This window comes from Drosophila biarmipes, chromosome 3L (assembly GCF_025231255.1).
Source record: "Drosophila biarmipes strain raj3 chromosome 3L, RU_DBia_V1.1, whole genome shotgun sequence".
Classification (NCBI taxonomy): Eukaryota; Metazoa; Arthropoda; class Insecta; order Diptera; family Drosophilidae; genus Drosophila; species Drosophila biarmipes.
Window position 1 is genome coordinate 16211203 of NC_066613.1, and position 24499 is coordinate 16235701.

The following is a 24499-nucleotide window of genomic DNA, read 5'->3' on the forward strand; positions in this document are numbered from 1 at the left end:
TCATTTAAGCAAATGTTGAAAACACACTTTTGGGCAAATATAATGTTCGTTCGGCTACCGATTTTCGCTAAGCTCACAATGCCTCGCGATTGAGTCTGCAAAAAGCGAGGTAGGTGAGGAAAATGGGCAGAGGGGCTCCCAAACTGGATTTCTGCCACTAACGTGAGTCACTAAGCCAAGTCGTGGAGCCGAGAATCAAGCTGAAACTCTAACAATGTTGAATTGGCCATAAAGAATGAGCAGAATTTGTTTATATTCTTGAGAATTTGTCGTATGCGCTGTTCTCATATTAAGGTCTTGGAGAACGTACTCAGGGATTGTTTATATCTAAATGTGGCCTCGTGATGTTTGTTATTATGTGGGCTATTATTATAATCCTAATATAACTTGGAAATTTACTTTAAATGGATTTGATATTCAATGGAATATTTTCCTGATACTTTTTTGGTCTGATGCCTCTAGAATGTGCCACTCTTCAGTTGCCCCAGCTGCATTTTATTAGTTTCTGGTGCCCTCTGCAAATCCGGTAGACAAACACTCGCTAAGCTTTTCCGGGCCTAGAACTAACAGCAGACTCTGGCTAAATCCCTCCAACTAAAAAGCAGCGACTGCGGAATAAGAGCATGTACAAAGTGCCGGCAAATAGATTGCAAAACGTTGTCTAGACGTGCAATTTTGGTCCTGACATCACAGGGCACCTCCTCCTCGGCCGAGGCGAATTTTCCGCTCGCACACCAGCACAGGCACACCTACAAGACCACGCACACCACCGCGCTCTTTGAGGGTGTGCCGGCTGCTGTCTGACGAAAGGAAAACTACCCCCGAAACGCGGACGGGCGTATGAAATCCATCGATATCCGAATGCGAATAGCCGAATTGAATTGAAATTCAGCAAAAACTAAGACAGCTGAGGCAAGCTAAATTTGCCTCTATTATAGACGTTTCAAATCTCGGTAAGCCAAGCTCTAGCTGGGCGTGTCAACGCCCTGGCCCAAACCAAACCGTCAGGAAAACAGCTGTGAGGCGTGGAATACTCATAGACAGAGCGGAAAAAACAAAATAATAATAATAGAGTAGAGAGCCGGCACTTGGAATCCGATGGGGATCGAGGTGGAATGTGGGGCCGCCGCCGAAACAGAACACAAACTATACGAGTACGTATGGGGAAAATAAAAACAACAAGACGGCAGCGATATATCCGAGAAATATATATATTGCTCTGGGGCGCACGCTGCTTCTGGCCGTGCTCATATGGCAGCAATTTACATAAAACCCGCAAAACCAGTTTTTTCTTATAAAGTTTCAAGTTCCAGCCTGGTAGGTAGACCGAAAGAGACGGCAGTGCGCGGGTAGAAAGAGAGGGGCGCCATAAGCGCGCGTTCTTAAAACATTTGCCTGCACTTCGGCTTATGGGAAGCAATTTGTAAAATGCTCACTGCTCAAGCGTTCGGGTTTGTTTCCTATGGGTAAGTTATGACATTGAAATAGCAATTAATTGATAGTTGACACGGCCTCGCGCAGATTGGGTATCCAATTGGGAAATATAGGGTTTTCTAACGAGAAAAGGATTGGAGTCGGGTAACCAGGAACTTCGAGCTTCTTTGATTGGCAAAACGTAGGTAAACCAACTAAATTTGTCGAACCCAAATTAAAAAAATTTTATTGATTTTATTTTATTCAAGTTCGATAAAAAGTAACCTGATTCCTCTCGAAATTTCTAGAGGTTTGAGTAAGAGGTTACTCAAGTCCCTCTTTTAGGTTTAAAAATCTAATTAACAAATAAAAGTTAGTTCATTAAAAATTAGATTTTTTTTAATAATTCAAGAAAATTGAATTTGACATTCCAGGTACAAAACATCATTTAGGGTTTACAGGAAAATGTTTAGTTTTTTATCAAAATTAAATTGGCTTGTGGTCACTTCTCATTAAATAAGTGAGATATAATTGTGAAGGTACGTCAAGGGTAAACAAGTTTTTTATGAAGCAAATTTGTGTATATATAAAAAAAGTTTTTAAAAAATTCTAGTTAATTTAGAGAGTATTTTCAAGTTTCCTTAAAAAAAAAACATAATAATGTTACTAACTGATTGATTAGAAACCCTCTTTTTCGGTAGATGGGTTCAAAAATAGCGCTCCTTCTACAAGAAAAACTTCTATAAACCCTGAAAGGGGTTTCCTCACTAACGATATGGCATTTTCTAAGGACTTCAGTACTCTTTCTCTTGGAATACCCCAATAGGTACCCCCTGTCTGCGGAGATAGTCCCCGAAAACCCAAGGATCCCAAGAACTCACCCATAGCTCGGTGCCCCAACTCATGGTGCTGGAGTTCTGCGCTGCGCTCTCCGACTCGGCCAGTTTGTTGTTGCTGCTGCTTCTGCTCGATCCGCCTGCCACTGTGTTTGTTGTGTACGGAGTTGTTGTTGTAATAATGATAATCCACAGGAGATAGTGTAATCCACGGGCGGAGGGGTTGGAGTGGGAGAGAGGGAGAAAGCGAGGAGAAGATGAGAACCTTTATTCGTTTTACTATATTTCCCGCAAAGGTTAATTAATTTTATAGTTGCTACTTCGTTTTCGTTTTCCGCTTTTCCTCGGCGTTGCGCGACGCGATGGTTAATTTTCTATGAAAGAGAGCAATTCGAGTCATATATGCTTCATTTGTGTGTTTTTTCGGTGGTTGGGCAGGTAAGAAAGCATGTAAAAAGAGTGGCAATGCAGACGTGTCAGTTGCAGCGGCAGGTAGAAAAAGGTGAAATGATAACTAATGGGCGCTAAACCTCCGCTTTGGGGAGTTTTTGGAGTTCCATTTGGGTGTCGAAATGGGAAAATTCTATGCACTGGCATTTCGCTGCGCAAAGAGAGGAAGATGGAGAGAGAGAGGGGGCGAGAGAGTGCACTGCAACTGCATTTCATAATTGAGCGGAGAGAGGACAATTGGAACTCTACAATTGTTGTATTTACATAATTTCGCACACAACACACACGCACACTCGCACACACACGTAAACACCATTGCCGAGTGCACGCACTCTGCTTCTGCCACCGTTCTGATATTTTTTGTTTCAACTCTTTTCCGCCTCTGCAGTTGCAACTTCTTTCATTTTCGGGTTTTATTTTGCGCCTGCACTCCGGCGTGCGTCATAATTCGGGCGACATTTGCACACAAGCACACACACAAACTCGGAACACCCGCACTCACACAACGCAAGCATTTGTTTCTCCGTTTTGGCGTGCGAAAAACAATTTTATCCGCGTCTTTAACGTGCGAACGTGCGGCGATGAACTTTCTTTGGAGAGTGATCGAAATCGAAACTAGCTACAAGGATTATCGTTAATCGACAATCGACTCGACATCGCCAATCGATTAAGTCTAACACTGACACTTATGTTGGATTACGTTTGCTTACGTTCGATGTAACGTCAATGTCATCGATGTTTCGGGGCATCGCACTATGGGATATTTGGTCAATATTTCTGAACAAATTAACAACTCCCTCATATCAAAGTAAAACTTTAGCAATCATTGTTTTATACGAATTCGACAGTTATTTAAGAAAGTGGTTCTTCTTACTACATTCGTTTTAACAAGAACTTCTCCCTCTTTAAATCGCTATAGGTCTAAGAGGTGACTCTTGCTGGACTCGCTTTGAATCTCAACTTAAAAATTAGTTCTCTTAAAAATAAATTCGTGTTAGACCGCTAACTTTAACTTTCGATTACAAAAACAAAACGATTAATTTAGAATGTTTAACAGCTGATAGCTGTTATCTAACTTTTGGCCAGAAACAATGATAAAATTTCCCATACCGCAGAAAGATATCAATTTGACTGGTATTTTGTCCTGCATTTTGCGGGGTTTGTAGGAGGCTTGGAAACTGGGATTTGTGGAATATCCAAGAGACAATAAATTAAAAATGTTTTTATTTTTCTCATAACAAGCAACAAATACTTAATATCATATACGAAATCGGAACTGGTTCAATGTCGCTCGTAAATAGGATCCACAACTTGGAGTGCACGGTGTGTATATTATATACTCAAACCAATTTATCGATAGTTAGCGAATACTCGAACCATAACCAAACCGTGGTCTGCGTCCCGGGTGCACCCGTCGGTATGTTAGAGTGACCGTTCGCCGACCAGATTGAAACCGCCTCCTGCAATCGAAGAGGAAGAGGCCTATCGAGTCAGCTGTTTTTGTAGTTTTGCGATTGCAATCTTAATTTGCTAAGCTATTTAAAAAGAAATACAGCGCGAAGCATGCCGAACGAGAATGCGGACGACCACTCCGGGGAGGAGCTGAAGCAGAAGGCCAAGGAGGTGGCGGTCGCCTCGGAGGAAATGCTCGAGAAGGTGCTTGCCGGCTTAAAGATCCAGGACACGGGATCCGCGAGCATAGCCGAAAACGAGGATGCGGAGCAGGCTGACGCGGCGAAGAACGAGGCCTCGGTGTCCGCGGGCTCAAGTAAGTTGTCCCCGCGCCGGAATAACCACTCTTGGAGGCACCTCCTTGGGGCTGAAAACAATGAGGTTAGGTTTGGTCGGGAGCTACAGTGCGGCCCCTTTAACTTGAACTTCTTAGTGGAAGAATAATTTGCTCACAGTGTTCAAAGTTCCCTTGCCAATTCAGTGGCCATATAAGTTAAGGGATGAATCATAAATTTTATTAAATAGTTTTACATTATCACTAAGTCTATATGCGTGTAAAATGGCTTTGAAATGTTTGTAGAGGAGCACAAACCTGAGAACGAGCCAAACAAAACGAAACTACAAAACCTTGATAGCATGTTTGATTCATGCTTAAACGTTCTATTTCGGCAGCTTGTTGCTTTGTTCGTTCACTTTGCCTTCGTTTTTTCATGCGTCAGATTTGTTATTCGAGTTAAAGCATTTCGCAGCGTCGAAAAGCTATTTGTATTTGGAGGAGAAGCGTTCTAAAATCGATACTCCGCTTCCATTCCAGGCAAGCAGGCCTTGCTGCAGGCCGTGTCCGATGCGATGGCCAGCACCCGCAAGAAATTCGCCTTCTGGTCCACACAGCCGGTCACCAAGCTGGACGAGCAGGTGACCACCAACGAATGCATCGAACCAAACAAGGAGGTCAGCGAGATCCGGGCGGAGCCCTACACCCTGCCCGGCGGCTTCAAGTGGGTGACCCTGGACCTGACCGACGCCAACGATCTCAAGGAGCTGTACACGCTGCTCAACGAGAACTATGTGGAGGACGACGATGCCATGTTCCGTTTCGACTACCAGCCCGAGTTCCTCAAGTGGTCGCTGCAGCCGCCGGGCTGGAAACGCGACTGGCATGTGGGCGTGCGGGTGGAGAAGTCCAACAAACTGGTTGGCTTCATCTCGGCCATTCCCAGCAAGCTGAAGTCGTACGACAAGGTGCTCAAGGTGGTGGACATCAACTTCCTGTGCGTCCACAAGAAGTTGCGCAGCAAGCGGGTGGCACCAGTCCTGATCCGTGAGATCACTCGTCGCGTCAATCTGACGGGGATATTCCAGGCGGCCTACACGGCTGGGGTCGTGCTGCCCACGCCGGTGGCCACCTGCCGCTATTGGCACCGCTCCCTTAACCCTAAGAAGCTGGTGGACGTGCGCTTCTCGCATCTCGCCCGCAACATGACCATGCAGCGCACCATGAAGCTGTACAAACTGCCCGATCAGCCCAAGACAAAGGGCTATCGCCGAATCACAGCGAAGGATATGGACAAGGCGCACAAGTTGCTGGAGGACTACCTGAAGCGCTTTCAGCTGAGCCCGGTGTTCAGCAAGGAGGAGTTCCGCCATTGGTTTACCCCCAAGGAAGGAATTATCGACTGCTTCGTGGTGGCCGACGAGAAGGGCAACATCACCGACCTGACCAGCTACTACTGCCTGCCCTCGTCGGTGATGCACCATCCGGTGCACAAGACCGTTCGCGCCGCCTATTCGTTTTACAATGTGTCGACGAAGACACCGTGGCTGGACCTGATGAACGATGCCCTGATCTCGGCCCGCAATGTCCAGATGGACGTGTACAATGCCCTCGACCTCATGGAGAACAAGAAGTACTTTGCTCCGCTGAAGTTCGGTGCCGGGGATGGCAACCTGCAGTACTATCTGTACAACTGGCGTTGTCCCTCGATGCAGCCGGAGGAGATCGCCCTGATACTCATGTAGGCACCTCAACATCTATGTTTACATTCTCGCCCTGCCTTTCGCCGCTCTCCCTCCTCCGCTTTGTCCACCCCGCTGGAACTCCCGTGCGGCTGCTTTGCTTGGCTCCTATCCACGTAGCTATTACCTGTAATCTTCAGTTATTCCAGCGAGGGAAGCCCTCTGCAAGTCACCTACCTATACCTACCTAGCATCATTGTGAAAACTGCATTTTGCAACGGCCAAGCTTGGATATTTTTTACTACAAAAACGAACACAAATTGAATAAAATGCGCAGCAATATCTATAGAATTTGTGTGAATGAGTATTTTTCCCGTTTTGCCTAAAACTATTTGTATTATTTAAACAAATTTACTTATACTTATCATATTTTTGAATCATTCAGATTTTAGTAATTGGGTATTACTTCCGAATACTGGTTACTTGACAAATAGGCTTGTTTTGTCTGTAATAAAAATGGAATAAATGAAAATTTATTTAGTTTTTGTATTAAGTTTTTATTTAAGCCCATGAGACACTATTGTGCCCATTGTCCATGCGCGCGATGGCCTGGCAACTCTCCTGCACCGGCATTGGTCTGGCAACGCCGGCGAAAAAGCGCGCGCTCAGCGAAAACAGCTGCACTTGTGTTAATTTTAGTCGCTGAAAACTCGCTCCAAATGTTTGTGTTTTATTGTTTATAACAACTTAAGACGGCCGTCGACATGGACGATTCGGTGTTCAAGCTGAAATATCAGAAGTACAAGCTCCGCGTCAAATTGTGGGAGAAGGATTTCAAAAAGAAAAATGGCCGGGTTCCATCAAAGGTAAGATTGGAATCTCCGCACAGAAATGTAAAATAATGACAACTTCACCATCTTTTGTGGCAGTACGATATCCGGGAGGCCAGCCAGGAGATCCGCGACTCGTACAAAATGTACTACAAGCTGAAAACATCCTTCCTGGAGGAGACCCTGAACGATGTGCTCAGTGAAGATGGATTCGATGTCCTGGAGATGTCGCAGGCCAGCGATCTCGGTGTAAGTATGCTGGATCAGGACCTCAGTTTGAACGGAGGCCCCCAACTGCCGCTGGATATATCGGCGCTGGTGGAGTCACAGAGCTCCGGCAATCTGCAGGAGCTTGCTGCGCCGGCGGAGGCGGGTTCGTTTTCCAATCTCCAGGACCTGCCAAATCGTCAAGTGCTCACCAATCTGGTCAATCGCGATGAGAACCATGTGATCCGTAATTTCGAGGCGGTGGAGGAGCTGCCAATCAACCGGAATGCCTGGGGCATAGATGTCAGCAAGAAGCCAGCGGCACCGCCAAAGACCCTAGAGGCTTCCAAGTCCGCTCCACTGCAGGGCAAGCAGCCTAAAGCAGTCGCCGGTCTCAAGCCCAGCTTGAGTGCTAAGCTATTCCAATCCACGCGCGGATTTGCCAAGCGAAATCCCCGAAAGCCGCTCTCAAACAGTTCCGTGAACGCCTCCAGTTCCACCAGTACCCTTAGCACAATTTCCACTGGTCCGACTGAAGAACTGCCCGATTTTGAGACCATACTGATACGCAAGGCACAGGAGTACAAGGAGAAGGAGCTGGCTTTGGCCGCCAATTCACTGCTGGCCGGCGATCACAGCAAGGAAACTATCAAAACCCAGGTGGATGACGGCTGGCTGCAGCGAAACACCACAGAGAACGCTCTTGAGGCGGAGACGCCCTTTGCGGAAACGAATAATAATACTGGTCCGCCAAGGAAAACCAACTTTGGGCTGGCCAATCTGGATTTGAGTAAACTGAAGCCATCCATTAAGGAGGAGCAGCAGGTTCAGGTTAAAAACGAACAGGTGGAAGCCACAAAGGTGTTGCAACCAACTACCAGTTCCATTACACCCGAAAAATCGGATCATCTAAGTCAGACCGCCCCTGCTTCCAGCCAGATATTAACTTTTCGTAAAAATAAGCCACGATCTGTAGAGCAGGAATCCGACTCGGATTCTGACTCTGTGGTGGCTGAAAGTGAGGAAGAGCCAGAGCCCCAGGAATATCGACAGCTGGCCAAACGTCGCAGGATAATGCCAACTGCACCCGATTCGATTGAAGTAGCTGCTTCAGCTGAGGTATCCGGTCAAGTTGATCCAGAAGTGGAAACGTTGAATCCCGAAGATCCAAAGGATGAATATGGCTTGGACTTCTCCGCCGACGAAGAGCAGGACGCCACCTACGAACCGAAGAAGGGCAAGAAAGACAAGGCAAAACGCAAGCAAGCCGCCGGAAAACGACAGACCGCCAAACCCAAAGCAGAACCAAAACCAAAAGCCGAAAATAAACCCAAAATCAAAGCCGAGAAAAAACCCAAGGCTGAGAAAAAGCCAAAGAACTCAAAGAAAGCCACTGCTGCAGCACCTGAGCCTGAGCCCCAAGAAGATGAGAGTCAGCCATTAAATCACGAGGATCTCAAATACGTGCTGGCCCTGGAGGCGGGAGATATCACCTCTGTCCCTCGCATTAACCAGCAAGATCTGGAAAAGGCCGATGCCACCGCTCAGCGCTACATAAGCACCTTTGCAGCAGGACCTACTGGGGCAGGACTAGCAGATGGCTCCAACATTCGGGTAGATGAGAAGCGCGCTGCAGCCCGAAAGAAACTAGAGGAGCGAATTGCTTCCGGCAAGTTAAACGAGAACTTCGTGACCATCAACATTCAAAAGAAAAAATTCTCTCGCGGCAAAAAGACCGTGAACTTCAGCAAGTACAAGAAGCAGCAGTGGCGCCATAAGAAACGAGTGGCTGCCTTGAGTGGCCCAGAAATGGACATGGGAGGCTGCGATGGCGGAGTGCTCACCTGCTTTCAGTGCGGCGGGGTCGGACATTTCGCCCAGCAGTGCAAGGTGAAAGGGGATAGCTTGTTGCCCCTATCCGCACAGCTGGAGGAGGATCCCTCGCCATTTCCTACGCTGGCCGAGGCCCAGGAGATGGCCAGCCAGGGAGCAGTGGTGGCTCACAGTCGAAACATCTCACGACTGCCCCAGGCAGCCAATGCCGCCATCCTAGAAGCGGATGAATCCGAAGAATCTGAGAACGAGGTGGCAGACAGCAGCGGTGACGACGAGAAAGAACCGTATCAGGAGCCGGATTGGTCTAGCGATGATATGGACGTCGACTTCGAGGCCCTGGATGCAGCCGTGGAAGCGTCGCTAAGTCAGCCAAACTCTCAAGCGAAACCAGCTTCGCCTATTAAGACATACGTCGGCCACAAGATCCCGGAGGAGTTCCTAAAGCAGGCTGGCCTGGATGCCAACGCTTCTACTTCAAATCGCAGCCAGCACGGCGGGGTGAAGCCTCTTTACGATCTCCTACCGGATGGAAGTGTCCAGGACACCACGCCCGAGGTGCTGGAAGCATTGCACATGTTCGGGCACAGTAATTTCAGAAAGGGTAAGAGGAAATCTTTATTCAAGGCATATCATTAAAGTGTATTTTAATAATCCTAGGTCAGGATCGAGCTATCATGCGCACTCTGTCCGGACTCTCATCGCTGGTCACACTAAGCACGGGCAGTGGCAAGTCTCTGTGCTACCAACTGCCCGCCTACCTGTATAGCCGCAAGGTGGGAGCTATTACGCTGGTCATCTCACCACTGGTGTCGCTTATGGAGGATCAGGTGACCGGGGTGCCTCACTTCCTGCGCGCCCACTGCCTGCACACCAATCAGACTGCGCCACAGCGAATGAAGATCCAGCAGATGATTGCCAACGGAGAGATCGACATACTTCTGGTCTCGCCGGAGGCAGTTGTGGCCGGGGAGCGCGCCACCGGATTTGGAGCCATTCTCCGCCAGCTGCCACCCATTGCATTCGCCTGTATTGATGAGGCGCATTGCGTGTCCCAATGGAGTCACAACTTTCGGCCTAGCTACCTGATGATCTGCAAGGTGCTGCGAAAGAATCTCGGGGTGCACACGGTGCTGGGACTTACGGCTACGGCCACTCTGCCCACGCGGATGAGCATTATCAACCACCTGGGGATTGCGGATGGAGAGCGAGGCGTTATAAGCGACATACCGCTTCCAGACAATCTGGTGCTGTCCGTCTCCAAGGATCACAACCGGGATGCTGCGCTGCTTCAACTACTCAATAGCGAACGGTAAGGCATAACCAGCCGATTGAAGCCTGTGGTTTCAGATTATTTCCTTTATTTTTAGCTTTGAGCCTTGCCAATCCATTATTATATACTGCACACGGCGGGACGAGTGCGAGCGAATCGCTGGCTTCATTAGGACATGTGTGCAGGACCGTAGGCAGCCAGCCCAGGATCAGGGCAAGAAACGCAAGCGGGTGAACTGGCAGGCGGAGCCCTACCATGCAGGGATGCCCGCTTCCAGGCGCCGCACCGTCCAAAAGGCCTTCATGGGCAACGAGTTGCGTATAGTGGTGGCCACCATCGCCTTCGGCATGGGTATCAACAAACCGGACATACGGGCCGTGATCCACTATAATATGCCGCGGAACTTCGAGAGCTATGTGCAGGAAATTGGTCGAGCTGGACGCGACGGATTGCCATCCCACTGTCACCTTTTCTTGGATGCCAAGGGTGGCGATCAGAGCGAGCTGCGTCGGCATGTGTATGCCAACTCCATTGATCGGCATGTGATCCGCAAGCTGCTGCAGAAGATTTTCGTGCCTTGTAGCTGTGATAAGGAGGCTTCCAAGACAGCTGCTCTACCGGTTGCCCAGGAGGGTGATGGCGCGAGGGTGCATGCATGTCCGGGTCATGAGATAGGCTTTTCCGTTGAGAAAACCGTCGAGATGCTGGACATCCCGGCGGAGAACATATCCACGCTGCTCTGCTACATGGAGCTGGATCCCCGGTGGTGCATCAGTGTGCTCAGCTCAGCGTATGTTATGGCCAAGGTGATTTCCTACGGAGGACCCAAGTACCTGAAGTGAGTTTCTTAACAACTAAATATTTGAAAAGTTCTACCATACTTTGTGCTTTCCCATTCGCAGGCACGCTGCAAAGGAATGCCCACCCTTGGCCATGGCCATTGCATTGCAGATTAGGGACAAGACCTTCAAGGAGGACTCCAACATCATAGAGTTCTCGGTGACAGACATTGCGGCAGGAATTGGCTGGAACAGTGGCGTGGTCAAGTACCAACTGAAGGACCTGGAATGGGTGAAAGGTGAGATGGTACTCCGATCTTTTAGATCCACACAGTTTCCTAACTATAATCCTTCGGCAGTTAATGGCTTTCCCAAGCGATCGCCCATCACGGTGAGCTTCTATGACTTGGGATTCCGTATCAAGGTGCCGGGTGACTTTACGGAATCGGAGATTGACAGCGCCCTGGACACGCTCTACACGCGTTCCGTGAAACAGGAGCGTACCCAGCTGATCCAGCTGCAATATGTAGCCCATGGACTGGCGGCCGTGTCGTACAGTTCCTGCAGCCAGTGCTGCAGCGCGGATTTTCCTCAGGATCGTGGTGAGCAGCTGAAGGCTATTGTGCGCAACTACTTTGCCAATGATTACCCGCAGGATCTGGAGCTCGAAGTAGAGGTAATGGTTTTTCCAAGAATTGACAAATCCATTGCTTGCATACATACATATTACATATTCATCTTCCCTCTGTCTTTCAGCCCAGCAACGTGCCCGATGAGCACATCATCGACGACGTACACGCCTTGATCAACATGTATCCGGACAACACATTTAGCGGTCGGAATATTGCCCGGATCTTTCACGGCATCACGAGCCCCAACTATCCGGCCGTCATTTGGGGACGCTGCAAGTTCTGGCGCGCCCACGTCAAGGTCGACTTTAACCGCATCCTGCAGCTGGCCAACATGGCGATCATCAAGAGGCGTACCTAACCGTGATGTTGCGATGGTTAACTGAGAGGGCTCCCCGGTTAGCCAATGTAATTGCTTCCTGAATTTGAAAGTATGTGATGCCATTCAATAAGATTTGTTGCTTTTATTTTAAGTGTATGTTAGAAATATATTAATAACTATTCAATTCCAATGTATGGTTTGGTTTAAGTTCAAACTATTTGTTTTCCATAGTTTTTACCTAAACATATTTCAGATATTCTATGCGTAAGCAAATCGATAATTATATGACAAATTGATTTAACTGCGCGTGTAAGCATTCAGATGAATTACGCTCTTGATCAGCCGCACAAAGCCAACTATAAGTTTTTAGCTTAAATTTTAAACTCACGCTATGCATATATTTTTTGGTCCAATATACTTACACCATAAAATCCCACGGCAATGGAACAATAACAATTTATGATCAAGCCGAAAACAACTGAATATTGAGCTAAAATAAACAAATGCCAAAGTCGTTTAGAGGCAAATCGCAGCTCAGGCGTCAATGGAAAACAAAAATCAATTCCATCGGAGCCGCAAAGAAGCCAAAACCTGGCTGAGTCATTCCCAATAACATCACGAAATGGATAACTCCGGCGAAGGTGTCATCTTCTGGCCAAAGGTCGTCCTTCCCCAGTTCGCACGAACAACAAACGCGGGGCAGACGAGGGAGCACAGAAAAACATCATTGAAGTTGTCGGATCAGCGAAGCGTTTGATAAAGGTTTTGATGACTCGGCCATTTTGTAAGGCCTTTGCCTTCTCGTGCCGTCGCTGTGCATTTGTGATTACCCGAGTGCACAAAAGTTGACCCAATTACAACTTGTTTGTTCTGAGAGCAGACCAAGACATCAAAGTCATCATCCTCGCTCCACGATCATCGACGCTGTGCAGATGGTCAGCCAAGCCATCGAGCCGCGAGCCCGAGACTGACCTTGCCGCCAAACGTACTCCAGTTTTGCGGCCTAAAAGCGAAAATCAATTTAAATGGTAGCAAATGCCACAAACAAAAAATGTAAAGTAAAGGAAAAACTAAGAGTGCTCAGCGAGCTGAGGCAACGGACCACATGACGTATGCTGAATATTCAACAGTTGTTGACTGGCAAGATAAAGCGCCTTGAGATGGTTATCTTTCGTTGGGAGCTCAAGGAGAAGATGAGTTTATGAAATTGTTGCTTACAACTTTAGTTATATTAAATATAATAACTAACAGATGCACCTATTGAATTCTTGAAAGGTGTTCAACCATAAACATAATCCACTGAGCCGTGCTATCATCTAAAATATGTTAGAGTCAACAATTGGACAATGAATGTTACATGCTTTTGGAAATTCCAATGATCTCCCATCTAAACCTCCATCTATGTATAAGCATTATTCGCCTGGTCTTAGCTCAGCACCTTGCTGACAATTTTCCTACCTGCCTCGGACCAGATTCCGCTGGCCAACTGGCCATTCGATTGAGTTCAACTAGCTAAAGGCTGCCAGAGCTGACCCTGTTCGCACCTCGTTCTGGATACGTATCCACTGGCATTTGGCAGTGCTCCTCCATAAGTACTCCGGTATCTGGGCAATGTAATCGCCCCTCGTTTCGTGGTTTTTTCTGTATGAAATTTCCCCCAAGGCGCTGTCTATCGGCCTCGTCATCATCCACTGTGAACTTTGCAATCCGATCAGGCAGGGTTCAGATGCTTTTGGCCTTCTCGTCAGTCTCTTTTATAGTTTTGAATGGATCTGCCATTAATTTCAATCATCTGCAACTGCATTTGCCATCGCTGTTGCTGCGATTTGTTTCCCATTTCTGCTTCTTTTTGGTTTTTAGCGATTCGAATTTCGAGTATTTCTTGGCGCTTTGCTGGTGAATAATTTGTATGGACATGAAATGGCAATTCAATCAGTACTTCTTGGCATTCTCTTGGCACATTTTTCGGTGATGACTAATTGCAGTCGTAAATCATAAGGGTACTGAAAGTGGCAGAGCCGTAGGAAATCGCAAATGTTCTGTGAAGTCATAAAATTCACTTGGTTCTTTGACAGCCATTCATCAAAAACCCATTAAACATATTTAGGATATCTATCATAGGAATTATTCCTCAAAGAAAGATTGAACAGCTGTTTGTAAATTTTTGTAATTTATGTAGTACATTTAGATTAAATCATATTGAAAATAAACTTTCAAATATTGAATAAAATTACCTGAATAATTTAGGAATGTACTTTAATAGTTTAAGTTTTATTTTGCTAATCAAATATAATACTTATAAAATATATAATAATGTTTCTCCACGAACTCAAATTTATCACGTGTGTGAATTTGCCAAATATCTTCGGGTGAAATCCCGAATTTCCTTGAATCGAGTCTCCGAGATGACTGGCAAGTAAACCAAAAAGGTGGCGAAAAATATCAATCAGCGTTGGGTAACCCAACTGCGGCCAAGAGTACTCAACTAATCCGAAAGTGACAAATCAATTTGGCGAAACAAAGGCAAATTCGCTTTTGACCCATATGCGGCAGATTCTGCGGAGCGTTGGCCAAGCAATTCAATGGCGCAGCTTTGGCATCGGTTTGATTACAAAACCCATCGACAATTTGCCACAATTTGTGGTGGAGTGAAACCTTTTAGCTCTCGGCTGGGGCTCGGATGATGTGTGCCATTTGGCCGGAGTGGGAGGGTGTCCAGGAAGGAAGGGGTGGAGTTGCGCAAAGCCGAGACAAAGACCGGCCCGGTGATGATGATAGATCATGGCGGTGTATCTTCGGCTCTTTTTTCGGCTTCTGGCGGATGTGGCATGTGCCGCCGTGCGGCATGGCTCCATAGGATGTTCTCCTCCGCCGTTCGACCCGGCACTTGGAACTTGGACTGCTTTGCATATGCATTGTTGATTGCAGCGCCGTGATAATTATCATTCCTGCAGCTTTTGCTGTTCTGCCTCTAATTACCTTCCTCTTCTGGCTCTGCATAATGGCGTTGTTGTTGCCGAAATCGTCATTAGAATTTTTATTTGCACAATAATCAACTGGTTCCGAAGTCATAAAAAAGAGAACAACCCGAAACCGAAGTGCATTGTTTTTGTGCAATGGCAGAGAGATCAGTTGGATTTTTTTTTTCCTTTTTCGGAGGGGCAGCGAACTCCAAGTCAGAACAATGAGAACTAAATGCGTTTACCCAAATGTTTGCGGTCTGTTTGCCAGTGTTTTTTCCTACTGGGTGTTGCGGGGCGGGGGATGTTTCGTTACCGCCAGAGCTCGGCGATTGACAAATGATGCTGGGGATGGACCAAGTGATGAATGAACTGGTCGAGGGGAAGGCCTTGAACTACTTGGCTTACCCAGATAAGCACCATCCGGATATTCTTTTCATCTCTTGCACTTATTCAGGATGCAGTGAGATTAATTAATTTATATACATTTAAAATATTCCAATGGTCAATCAATTATGTACCATCAGAGAAAACACTTCTTACCCTATAATTAGAGACTGGAAAATGAAGGCCTAGTAATCTTCAAACGTCGTTCATTAGGCCAGAATAATAACCCTTTCAAGTGCACAGTGACTCTTAGGTATTAATTTAATGCCCACCCAATCAAATATGCATATGGTACCTCTCAAGAATTGAGAGTACTGCCACAATGCTCTATTGATTTAAACCGCAGACGATAAACAACTGGTGCTTAAAAAACGATCAGTTAGAGGTCAACCCCCCTGCTGACCCTGAGGTAATGCCCCACAAAAGATGGCCCTTTGCAGGCGCATTAAAAACCATTTCTAAACTAATTTAATAAATTACAGCATTAGGCCCATTAAGGCTGACAAAAGAATGGCAGCGGAAAAGCCGAGAGAAAAATGCGTTTACTAACGTATCATATCGTTCGTGGCGACGGGAAGCCGACATTTATAAGCCACATAATTACTTGATCATTGTTTTCGTCACGTATTAAACAATTTTCAGAAGAAGAAGCGTTGCCGCCACCGCTGATGATGATGACTGTGATGGATCTGCCGGTCTGGGACCTTCAAGTGGGTAAAAGTCAAGGCCGCACGGCGTAGTGCGGCGTGTGAAATCATTGGAAATTAACGATGGTGGGTGGTAGGAAAACAATTCTACTGCGATCGATTAATACCCCATTACCGAAAAATCAATTGGGAAACGAAACTGGACTGGCGGCCAGAGAGAGAACGACCAACGCCCAATGATAATAAGTTACTTGCGCGCAGGCCATGGCGCACCATAACTCCGTTGCCCATTTTCAGTGGCCTGGTGCAGTGCAACTGGCGCTGATTAAGGGAATTTCTCACACAATCCAATCGCCGAAACTCGCTCCCAAAAGCCACAACTAAGCCACGAAAGACGCTCGTTTGGCAATGTCTGACGACGGCTGAAAACGCGGTGCTTTTCTCGAAGGTGAACCAGAATGCAGCAGCCACGTCTCGGGGTCCCAGCTCTCGAGGCTCCGTCGATGTCTCGGCAATTGAAGCGCACTCAATGGACCGGATTGCCACCGTGCACATCTTTTGAAAGTGAGCGGCTCGGCTCAGCGGCTGGGACTGCATCAATTCTAGAGCAAATGAATGTCTCTTGCCAGCGACGGCGATGGAAATTTATTGCGCCATTTTATTTTAATTAGTCTAATTTATGATAATTCTTCGCAAATCGAAATTAAACGCTGCCAGAAGATGGGGAAATCAGTGGGCCGGAATCACTTGGGCAACTTCCTCCTGGGATCACAAGTTCTGGGGGAAGGCCCAGCCAAGTGGATAGCGATCATTTTACCACTGCCAGCTTCTAAAGCCATCTCTTACTGTCAGATATAAAACATTTAATTTATATTTATATTTAAATAAAGCCACTTTATTAACTAACTAACTGTTTTTAAGAACTATTTCTGTTGCTTACTATAAAAGAAGATTAAAATCCCCTATAGAACATATGTTTTTGGGCTTTCTAGGATTTTTGAATAATTGTTAAAATTCCGTATAAAATACTAAATATCTAGATATATTCTAAGTATCTAAATATCTATATCCGCCTATTGGCATCTCCTTTCCGCTCTGATAAAAATATTTTCCCATACTGCCAGTCGAGTTCGTTGCCTAAGTCTTTCGTTTGGCCGGCGCTAATGAACGAAAATTTCGCACTAAGCGCGACAATTAAAAGGAATTGCTGTTGAGTGGGCCAAGTGGCATCATCAATAAGCTGAAATATGCACTAATTTTTCGCAGTTTTGCGACAGAGCCAGGCAAACATCAACAAACCGCCAAAGCAAAACAAAAGCCGACCGCGGTTTTTTGGTGTGTGGCTCCCAAAAAAAAAGACAACCAAAAACGAAGTCCCCCGCACTCATGAATGAGAGAATAACCGCGATTTGAGCCGACCAGCCGAGCGAGGCATCAATAGACACGATGATTTAGTTTTCCAGCTTCGTCTCGTCGGCGGCGCGGTTGCTCTTTGGCAATTCCAGCGATGACGCGGTGGATTTGGCCCCTGGCAGCCTCGCTCATCTGCGGAGAGCCCAGCCAGCCGGAGCTCTGCTCTTGAGTATAAAACTAAAATTGATGCGAATTTTTTTACAACTTTTGCATCAACTCCGAACGCGGCAACACGTGCAGAGCCCCAGCGCCTGCTCCTCCGATCGAAACGATTTTGAAGTGAGTCCGAGCCCATACGATGCGATACGATACCATAAGATACGATCGGATCTTCAGTACATTGCGGCGTGTGTTTCGTCAGTGCGTGGCTTTCAGATCATTGCTGGGGGTTGAGCAATCAACTACGCAAATCGGTTCCCAAGAGGAGCAAAAAGTGGTAGAACGAACTGGCCAGGATGCCCAAGTGAACGTTACACAGCTGAGAAACGATATTTAGGCGCGGGTAAACTCTGAAACCTGTGAACCATTTTTAAGGACTTACAACATAGATGTTGAAGTTCTCAGAAAAACATTTAATTTTTAAACCTTTAATAAAATTTTGGGTTTAAATAAAAAGCACCAAAAATATGGTTGCTAAAAGTTCTAGAAGTTGTTATAGGGAATTGTATTTACTCCAAAGAAGATAACATCCTATAATATAAATAATATCTAAAGGTCGAATCGCGGGTGGTCCTACTATCTGTATCTTTTATAACATATTAATATATCGTCACTCCAAGTGAGTGGACTATTTCTGATATTATTGAATCACTAATCTTTTATTCCTTAAAAATATATTTTTGTTCTTATCACGGCGCAAACCATTGTTCAAGACTCTAAGTTTTTATACTCTACTGAAATGTTTATCCTTAGATATAAAATAACTATAGCTTTACAGTGTTCTTTTTCATTTAATTTGAAAATAATGTTAAAAGATGAACAGATTGAGTAGACAACCCCCTCCAAGAAATAATCAAATTGCGATCAACCAATGTGGTAAACAAGAATACGACGCAATATCGTTAACCCCCAGTTGGACAACTCGAGTTATTATCAATTAAGATCCATTAGAAGCATCCGATCCGCCGCTCAAAAGTGAATGCAACCGGCAGCAGCTGCAACATCGACGGCAGCAATTGCGGTTGCCTCCTCTCAGCAGCATAATAAACATTTAGATATAAAATCGAATTACATACCGCATAGGCCAAGAAAGAGAAGATGTTTCCTTTCTAAAATACCATAATGCTGCAGACAGAAAATTAATATCATCAACCCACTCGATTGTCGTTTTGTATTTTTTAGATAGGAAAAAATCACATTTAAATTACGTATAACCAAAAAAATAAAAAAATCGCAAACAAAAAACAACAGACATCATGGCAGCCACAGCAACAGCGAACAAATCACCGCAGCAACATGAACAGCAGCAACACAGACGGCAGCCACATCTTCAGCGGAGCGCCTGCATTTTGATAGTCGTGTTCGGACTGTTTTCGATGCTGGCAGGGAACTGTGTCAATGGGGTAAGTGGAGTCGTCTTCTTCCCGATCCCAATCCCTGTACCAACTCAGAAAGGCCAAAACCACAAGCCCACAAAGCCCTGAAACCCCCTCTTACCTTTTTTATCGTTTTTATGGCCGCAATTACTGCAAATATCTCTGGTCTATGCCGTTTTTATGAGCTTGGGAAATGGCTTATTGAATAATTTGGCCAACATTGATTTGACAACTTCATTGGCCGCGTCTGTTCCCATTTGTCCGTATCGTTGCTGTATCAGCATGAGCAACGGCAGCGGCGACACACAAAAAAGTGTCATCTGAGATAATTTCCTACAGTCATACCGGGTAAAAAGATTGCGCAGACCATTTGTCTCTTGTTTGATAGGGATCTCAGCCAGCAACAACAAACTCCCACGCAAAGTTGCAGCCGCGGCAGCAACAACTGCTGCAGCAGCAACAGCAACACTAGCAACACCAGCAACAATTACAATTGTTGCCTCAAGAAAAAGCCCAAAAAAGCGCTTGTGGCCCCCTTTCTCCCTCCTGGCCATCTTCTTCTTTTCATGCAGCATGCAATTTTGCAAGTGCCGAAGAGCCCGCCGAGCCAGAAGAAGCTGCAGAAGATTCGGCGCCCCGAGGGGCAGAGTCCCCGACACACGATGCAGACAACCTGTCTGCCAAAGTGTTAGACAACTTCTCACGTCCCAGCCAGAAACACACGGAAAAAAGTAAACCCAAAGCGCCCTCAACTTGGGGGCCGCCTCTTTCTAAAGAGGTGTCGTCATGAGTCTTTCTTCCTCTGATTTAAATACACTAACCTGGGGAGTTTGGCATCATGCGAGTATGTAGCACTGTGGGTTAAATTGAAAACCGTGACCCACTTATTCTAGTTAACATTACCTTAAATATATACAAAAATCATAAGTATTATCATTATAGTTTTATCCAGAACTACTTTATAAGTGCGAAAATAGTATCCTAAACTTAGTCTGAAAAATGATCACAAAAACATCTCAGAGTGCATCATAGTTAGACATCCAAAAATAGGGGAAACAACATTCGCTTTCCACCATTTGAGGCATTCTCCGCCGTGTTACATTATCAATTAGCCTTGGTGGCCCCTCGGCCGCGGGCTCGCCAAACAGAAATAAAGGAAAATGCAGGGAAAACTAGCCATTTTCCAGCCGTAACTCCCATGGACCCATCTCGGCTGGCTTAGCGAGTTGGTATTTAAAGGAAAACGCTCTGGCCAAAGGTTGAGTGTGGAGGGAAATAATTGATGGTGCGCGGTGTTTGGTTCGAGAGTGGCATCTCGTCTGCTTTTTGGGTTACTGAGGCAATGGGCGGTCTATATAGTTTGTTGTTCAAGTCTTTTGTTGCCGTTGGAAATGGTAAGAGCCTCTGGAAATTATTAGCGTGAAAATTGCAAGTGATTGAGAGAAGTTAGGACGAACAACAAGGCGACGAATTCGCAATGCAATCGAAATGGGACTGGTGGAATCCAGATTTATAGGGTAATAAATTAATGAATGTAGCTTAATATTTTTAGCTACTAGCTATTACAATTTAATGTAATTTGTCAGTTAGTTATGCAATACACCAAAATAACTTAAATTTTATTTTTAGACTTAACCCTAAATACATCATTTGCTTTGAAATAGTTAAATAAATCTTTGTCACTTAGAAAAAAAATGATTTTGCTTTAAAGTAAAGATAAATCTTACGTAGGAAGTTTATGGCCCTAAACGGTGAAGATCTCTATAATGCTCCCCATAAGTTCCCGATTTTTTCCCATGCATTGCAGCCTTTTTTCCCACCCCCATCAAAGTACTGCACATTGCCAATCACTTTGCCCTGTCCCAACATCTTCAATTAGCATAAACTCAACATTAACCCAAATAGACAAACAAGCGCCAACGGCGGCAACTTTAACCCCCTGAAAGCCCAGAGATGGGCCGAAAGGAAGAGAGATTTATTCGAGCGTAACAGCGGCAACAATGGGATAAGAAATCGAGGCAAGATCAAGATAGACAGCCGGCGAAGATGCAACACATGAACAAATGAGGCTGGAACCAATGGATGCTTCTTTCAGATGCCTCTTCAGACGGTTCCCCCGAGAGATCGACACAAAAGAATCGCATCTTTTCCGACTTCGATGTGTGGTGTGTTGTGATCCGTGTTGGAGCCCCGAGTTTTATTGTTTTACCCTGCTCTTTTCGGCTTTTCATGGTTTCGTACGCATGAGATTGACAGTTGGTTGTCACATACTCTTTTCAGATACCTCCCCCGGCCACCCACTCGCCCGTAATTATTTGCAACTGTTGCAAGTGCACAATTTTCAACACTCGCTGGTTCTTTTGTTGGTTTTTTGTGGATTTTTTCGACAGTTTTTGGGCTGTTGCATTTGCATTTTAAATTTGTTGTTTGTGTGGCAATTGTTTCAAATTGTAATTTGTTATTGTTTAGAGTTCATTTTGTTGCTGCGCTTGGGCAATGTTCGGCTGCCGCATGTGCCACCTGGCCCACCTCCCACACTGCCACCCACAATTGAAGGTCGCTGGTCTGCCTGCGCTGAGATAATTCACACGAGAGATCTACAAAGTCATAATTTAATTCCATATCTGCTGTGCGAGAGCATCACTTTTGACTGCAGTGTTGTTTGACTTTATGCTGCTTTTAATAAATGCCAAGTGGTGGTAATAATGTGACAAGTGGAATGTAATTGGCATACAAATTCTTTTAAACAAAATAGGAAAATCTAAGATGTGTATAAATACTTTTTATACGATTTGCAAACATGTGAATTTATTTTTCAAGAATGAAGTATTAAATATAATAAATATTATTATTGGTTTAGAAACTCTTATTATGAGTTGTTCAGGATTTTGTTTCCAAAAGTAAAGAATTTTTTGTACGCTGATATACAGGTTGTATAACTTTTGTATTCTTTGTATTCCCTAGCAAATCGATGGCTATACTGCTGGTGAGGATTACCCCGCCTACGACGCCGTTCCCAAGGGACTGGCCTTCAATTGCCAGGGCCGCCAGCCGGGCTACTACGCTGATACAGAGACGCGTTGCCAGGTGAGTTGCAAACTATAAGTTATTATTACTATTACTTTCTCAAAAATACTTAATAAATATGATGATCCTAGGTTTGGCACTGGTGCCTCCACTCGGGCCACCAGTACTCCTTCCTCTGCCCCAATGGCACCGTCTTCAACCAGGCCGTGAGGGTCTGCGACTGGTGGTCGAATGTGAACTGCGAGGGATCGGAGCAGCTCTACCAGAACAACGACGAGCTGTACCGCATCCCAGAGCGCCAGCAGCAGCTGAATGAAGTATGATATGAGGCCGATGATGAGTATAAGATTGGGACAGCAAACGGAACCAGACAGCGCGGCGGAAGACAGCGGCAATTTCAAAAGCAACAGCAACAGCAGCAGCAGCAACATCAGGCACTCAACAGCAACTCGGCAATCGTCGGAATCAACAGCAGCAATAGAATCGTAGATAGCAGCAACTACAATAAAATGACCAAAAATAGCTTTAGAGGTAGCATGAGATTTACCACACCAAGTACCAATCCTCAATCGTCATACTCATCATCACAGCAGCAACAGCAGCAACAGCAGCAGCAGCAACATCGGAATCAGAAGCAACATAATTCTAGTAAAAATAGCGAAAGAAAATCAAAGCCTAGTAGAGTTAACCATAGAGATAGGGAAAGCAACCAAACTAGATCTAGAAATCGCCCCCACAGCAACCGCACCCCTCAACCCGGCAAGAAGAACAACAGCAGCAGCAACAGCTCACGAGGCAAACAGCGATATAACACCAATAAGTTCGAAAGCGATGCGGAGCTCAAGGATTACAAGAGCAAGATCAAGAACAAATACAACATCGATTATGATCATTCTTTGGATGAAGAATATGAAATAATCGAGGCCATCGAATGAGTTTCACTAGCTTTACACTCGTTGTTCTTGATGTTGTTGTCACAAAAACGCCCCCTATTGGCGCTACATACCCTCAACACCAGTTTCGAATGTTCCCCAAAATTATCTGTTGTATATAGGTTAAAAACACATTCTCTCAATGTTAAATATACACACCACCTTCCATTTTCATTTAAAATTGTAAAGGAATACTTTGCTGGTGATGTCCACAAAGTTAATAAAATGAACAAAAATTTAAAATGACCTACCTTTTTTCTTTATGTGTTTTAAAGCAGTTCAGACTTGTGGAGTTTAAATCTGTTAGCTTTTGAGAGTGAGCGGAAAAATTAAAATTGAGGTGGAAAAATCATGAAAAGAGAGGAGAACTGGGGACTGAAAAGAAGCAAATAGAATAAATTGAAGTTTTAAAATACTTATTTTTTGAAATAGTAAATAGTTTAAAAAAAAGAAAATTTCGAATATTTTAGCATTTTTGTTTTTTACTTTACCTTTTCAACCTCATGGTTCATTCATAAGCTGATCTGCATCAAAAATTATTCGGTTACTGGGAATAAGCTTTGATCATCTGGTTTAAACTTTAAAGCTTTGGACCCAATGACAAAAACCTACGTTTTGGGATGGGACCGCATTGTAATTTTAGTCAGCATTGGTAGCTCTTATTTAAAAAACTCTGCGGTAAGCGTATCCAATAAATATAAATTGCAATCCTAAATAATTCTCCAATCCAATAAAATCTTTTTTTTATAGGTATACAACAAAGCGGAAATACAAGAGGAGGAAAACCAATCCAGTTGTTCAAAACACATTCGCAACATGAACGAAAGACTGTTTATACTGGCTATAGATATCGTTCTATATTTCCTGCTTCTGCCCAATTTGCCCATATGGGCCTACGTGCTCTTGAACCTGCTGACCTTTAATTACCCGCTTCAAAGATTCGCCGTGATTTTTGTTAACGCCTTCGTCAAGTGGTACTTACTTCCGTTTTGCGATGAATGGGTTGCCAAAAATTGTGAGGAAGAAACTTGTTAGGATGTTTTATGCCTAAGTACTCCATTCGGCAATTCTAATTTCAAGAAGGGAATGAAAGATATTTGGAATATCTATAACTGAAAAAACCTTAAAAGTCTGTATACATGTAAAAAAAAGGAAATTGTACATAAAATAAACACAATCAATGGGTAAACCGGATGCCTTTAAATCAGTTTTTGATGACTGTGAGAAATTTAAGAACAAATAGGATTACAAATTGCTGACTGCGAAGAAAAGAAATTGCTAAAAAAATCTTCATAACAATTCTTATTGTAAATTAAATTAGAGAGCTTTAAGACATAAAAGAGCTGAGTGCTACGAAAGTTTAGCTTTCGATTTGAAAGATGCTAAAGTAAATAATTTTAAATACTTAAAAATCAATTCTAAAATAAATTCATAGAAATGTTTAAAGTATTGGAAAAATATATATTTATTTATAGGGAAAAAGTAGAATATATTCTAAAATATATTTCCAAAATTTTATTCAACTTTAGAGCTTTAGCTGATCTTCAGATACATACATACGATTTTGTATCTGATGGTCGTCTCCCTCGCACATGAAATCTCTTTAAAGCTTAACTTG

The 24499-nt window shown here is 44.7% G+C and overlaps 6 protein-coding genes across 13 annotated transcripts in view; 5 read left to right on the top strand and 1 right to left on the bottom strand.

Annotated features, from left to right (window-relative positions):
- LOC108035129 (formin-binding protein 1-like) overlaps positions 1–3315 on the bottom strand; it is a 34546-nt gene extending 31231 nt beyond the window's left edge. For all 8 annotated transcript variants that reach the window (XM_017110571.3, XM_017110570.3, XM_017110569.3 and 5 more), the window contains exons 1-2: positions 3202–3315; positions 2295–2395 (exon numbers count right to left, since the gene is read on the bottom strand). In XM_017110571.3, the coding sequence (XP_016966060.1) occupies positions 2295–2395; positions 3202–3214 (114 nt within the window). In that variant the 5' untranslated portion in view covers positions 3215–3315. The remainder of the gene's footprint in view (positions 1–2294; positions 2396–3201) is intronic.
- Positions 3316–4172: 857 nt separating this feature from the next.
- On the top strand, positions 4173–6458 carry LOC108035622 (glycylpeptide N-tetradecanoyltransferase). Its single transcript, XM_017111313.3, has 2 exons — positions 4173–4467; positions 4966–6458. The coding sequence occupies exons 1-2, from the start codon at positions 4263–4265 to the stop codon at positions 6168–6170; spliced, it is 1410 nt and encodes a 469-aa protein (XP_016966802.1). The 5' UTR covers positions 4173–4262; the 3' UTR covers positions 6171–6458.
- A 303-nt stretch (positions 6459–6761) lies between these two features.
- LOC108035512 (uncharacterized) lies at positions 6762–12164 on the top strand. Its single transcript, XM_017111174.3, has 7 exons — positions 6762–6973; positions 7037–9581; positions 9638–10289; positions 10348–11088; positions 11153–11328; positions 11389–11705; positions 11786–12164. The coding sequence occupies exons 1-7, from the start codon at positions 6872–6874 to the stop codon at positions 12017–12019; spliced, it is 4767 nt and encodes a 1588-aa protein (XP_016966663.1). The 5' UTR covers positions 6762–6871; the 3' UTR covers positions 12020–12164.
- A 5436-nt stretch (positions 12165–17600) lies between these two features.
- Positions 17601–23107, top strand: LOC108034594 (uncharacterized). Its single transcript, XM_017109526.3, has 4 exons — positions 17601–17666; positions 18729–18949; positions 21887–22009; positions 22081–23107. The coding sequence occupies exons 2-4, from the start codon at positions 18803–18805 to the stop codon at positions 22270–22272; spliced, it is 462 nt and encodes a 153-aa protein (XP_016965015.3). The 5' UTR covers positions 17601–17666; positions 18729–18802; the 3' UTR covers positions 22273–23107.
- Positions 22486–22884, top strand: LOC127010790 (probable serine/threonine-protein kinase samkC). Its single transcript, XM_050885769.1, has one exon. It carries the CDS (start codon positions 22486–22488, stop codon positions 22882–22884), a length of 399 nt encoding a protein of 132 aa, XP_050741726.1.
- A 406-nt stretch (positions 23108–23513) lies between the features above and the next one.
- LOC108034391 (uncharacterized) lies at positions 23514–24017 on the top strand. Its single transcript, XM_017109273.3, has 2 exons — positions 23514–23559; positions 23632–24017. Exon 2 carries the CDS (start codon positions 23698–23700, stop codon positions 23914–23916), a length of 219 nt encoding a protein of 72 aa, XP_016964762.1. The 5' UTR covers positions 23514–23559; positions 23632–23697; the 3' UTR covers positions 23917–24017.
- The last annotated feature ends 482 nt before the right edge of the window (positions 24018–24499 follow it).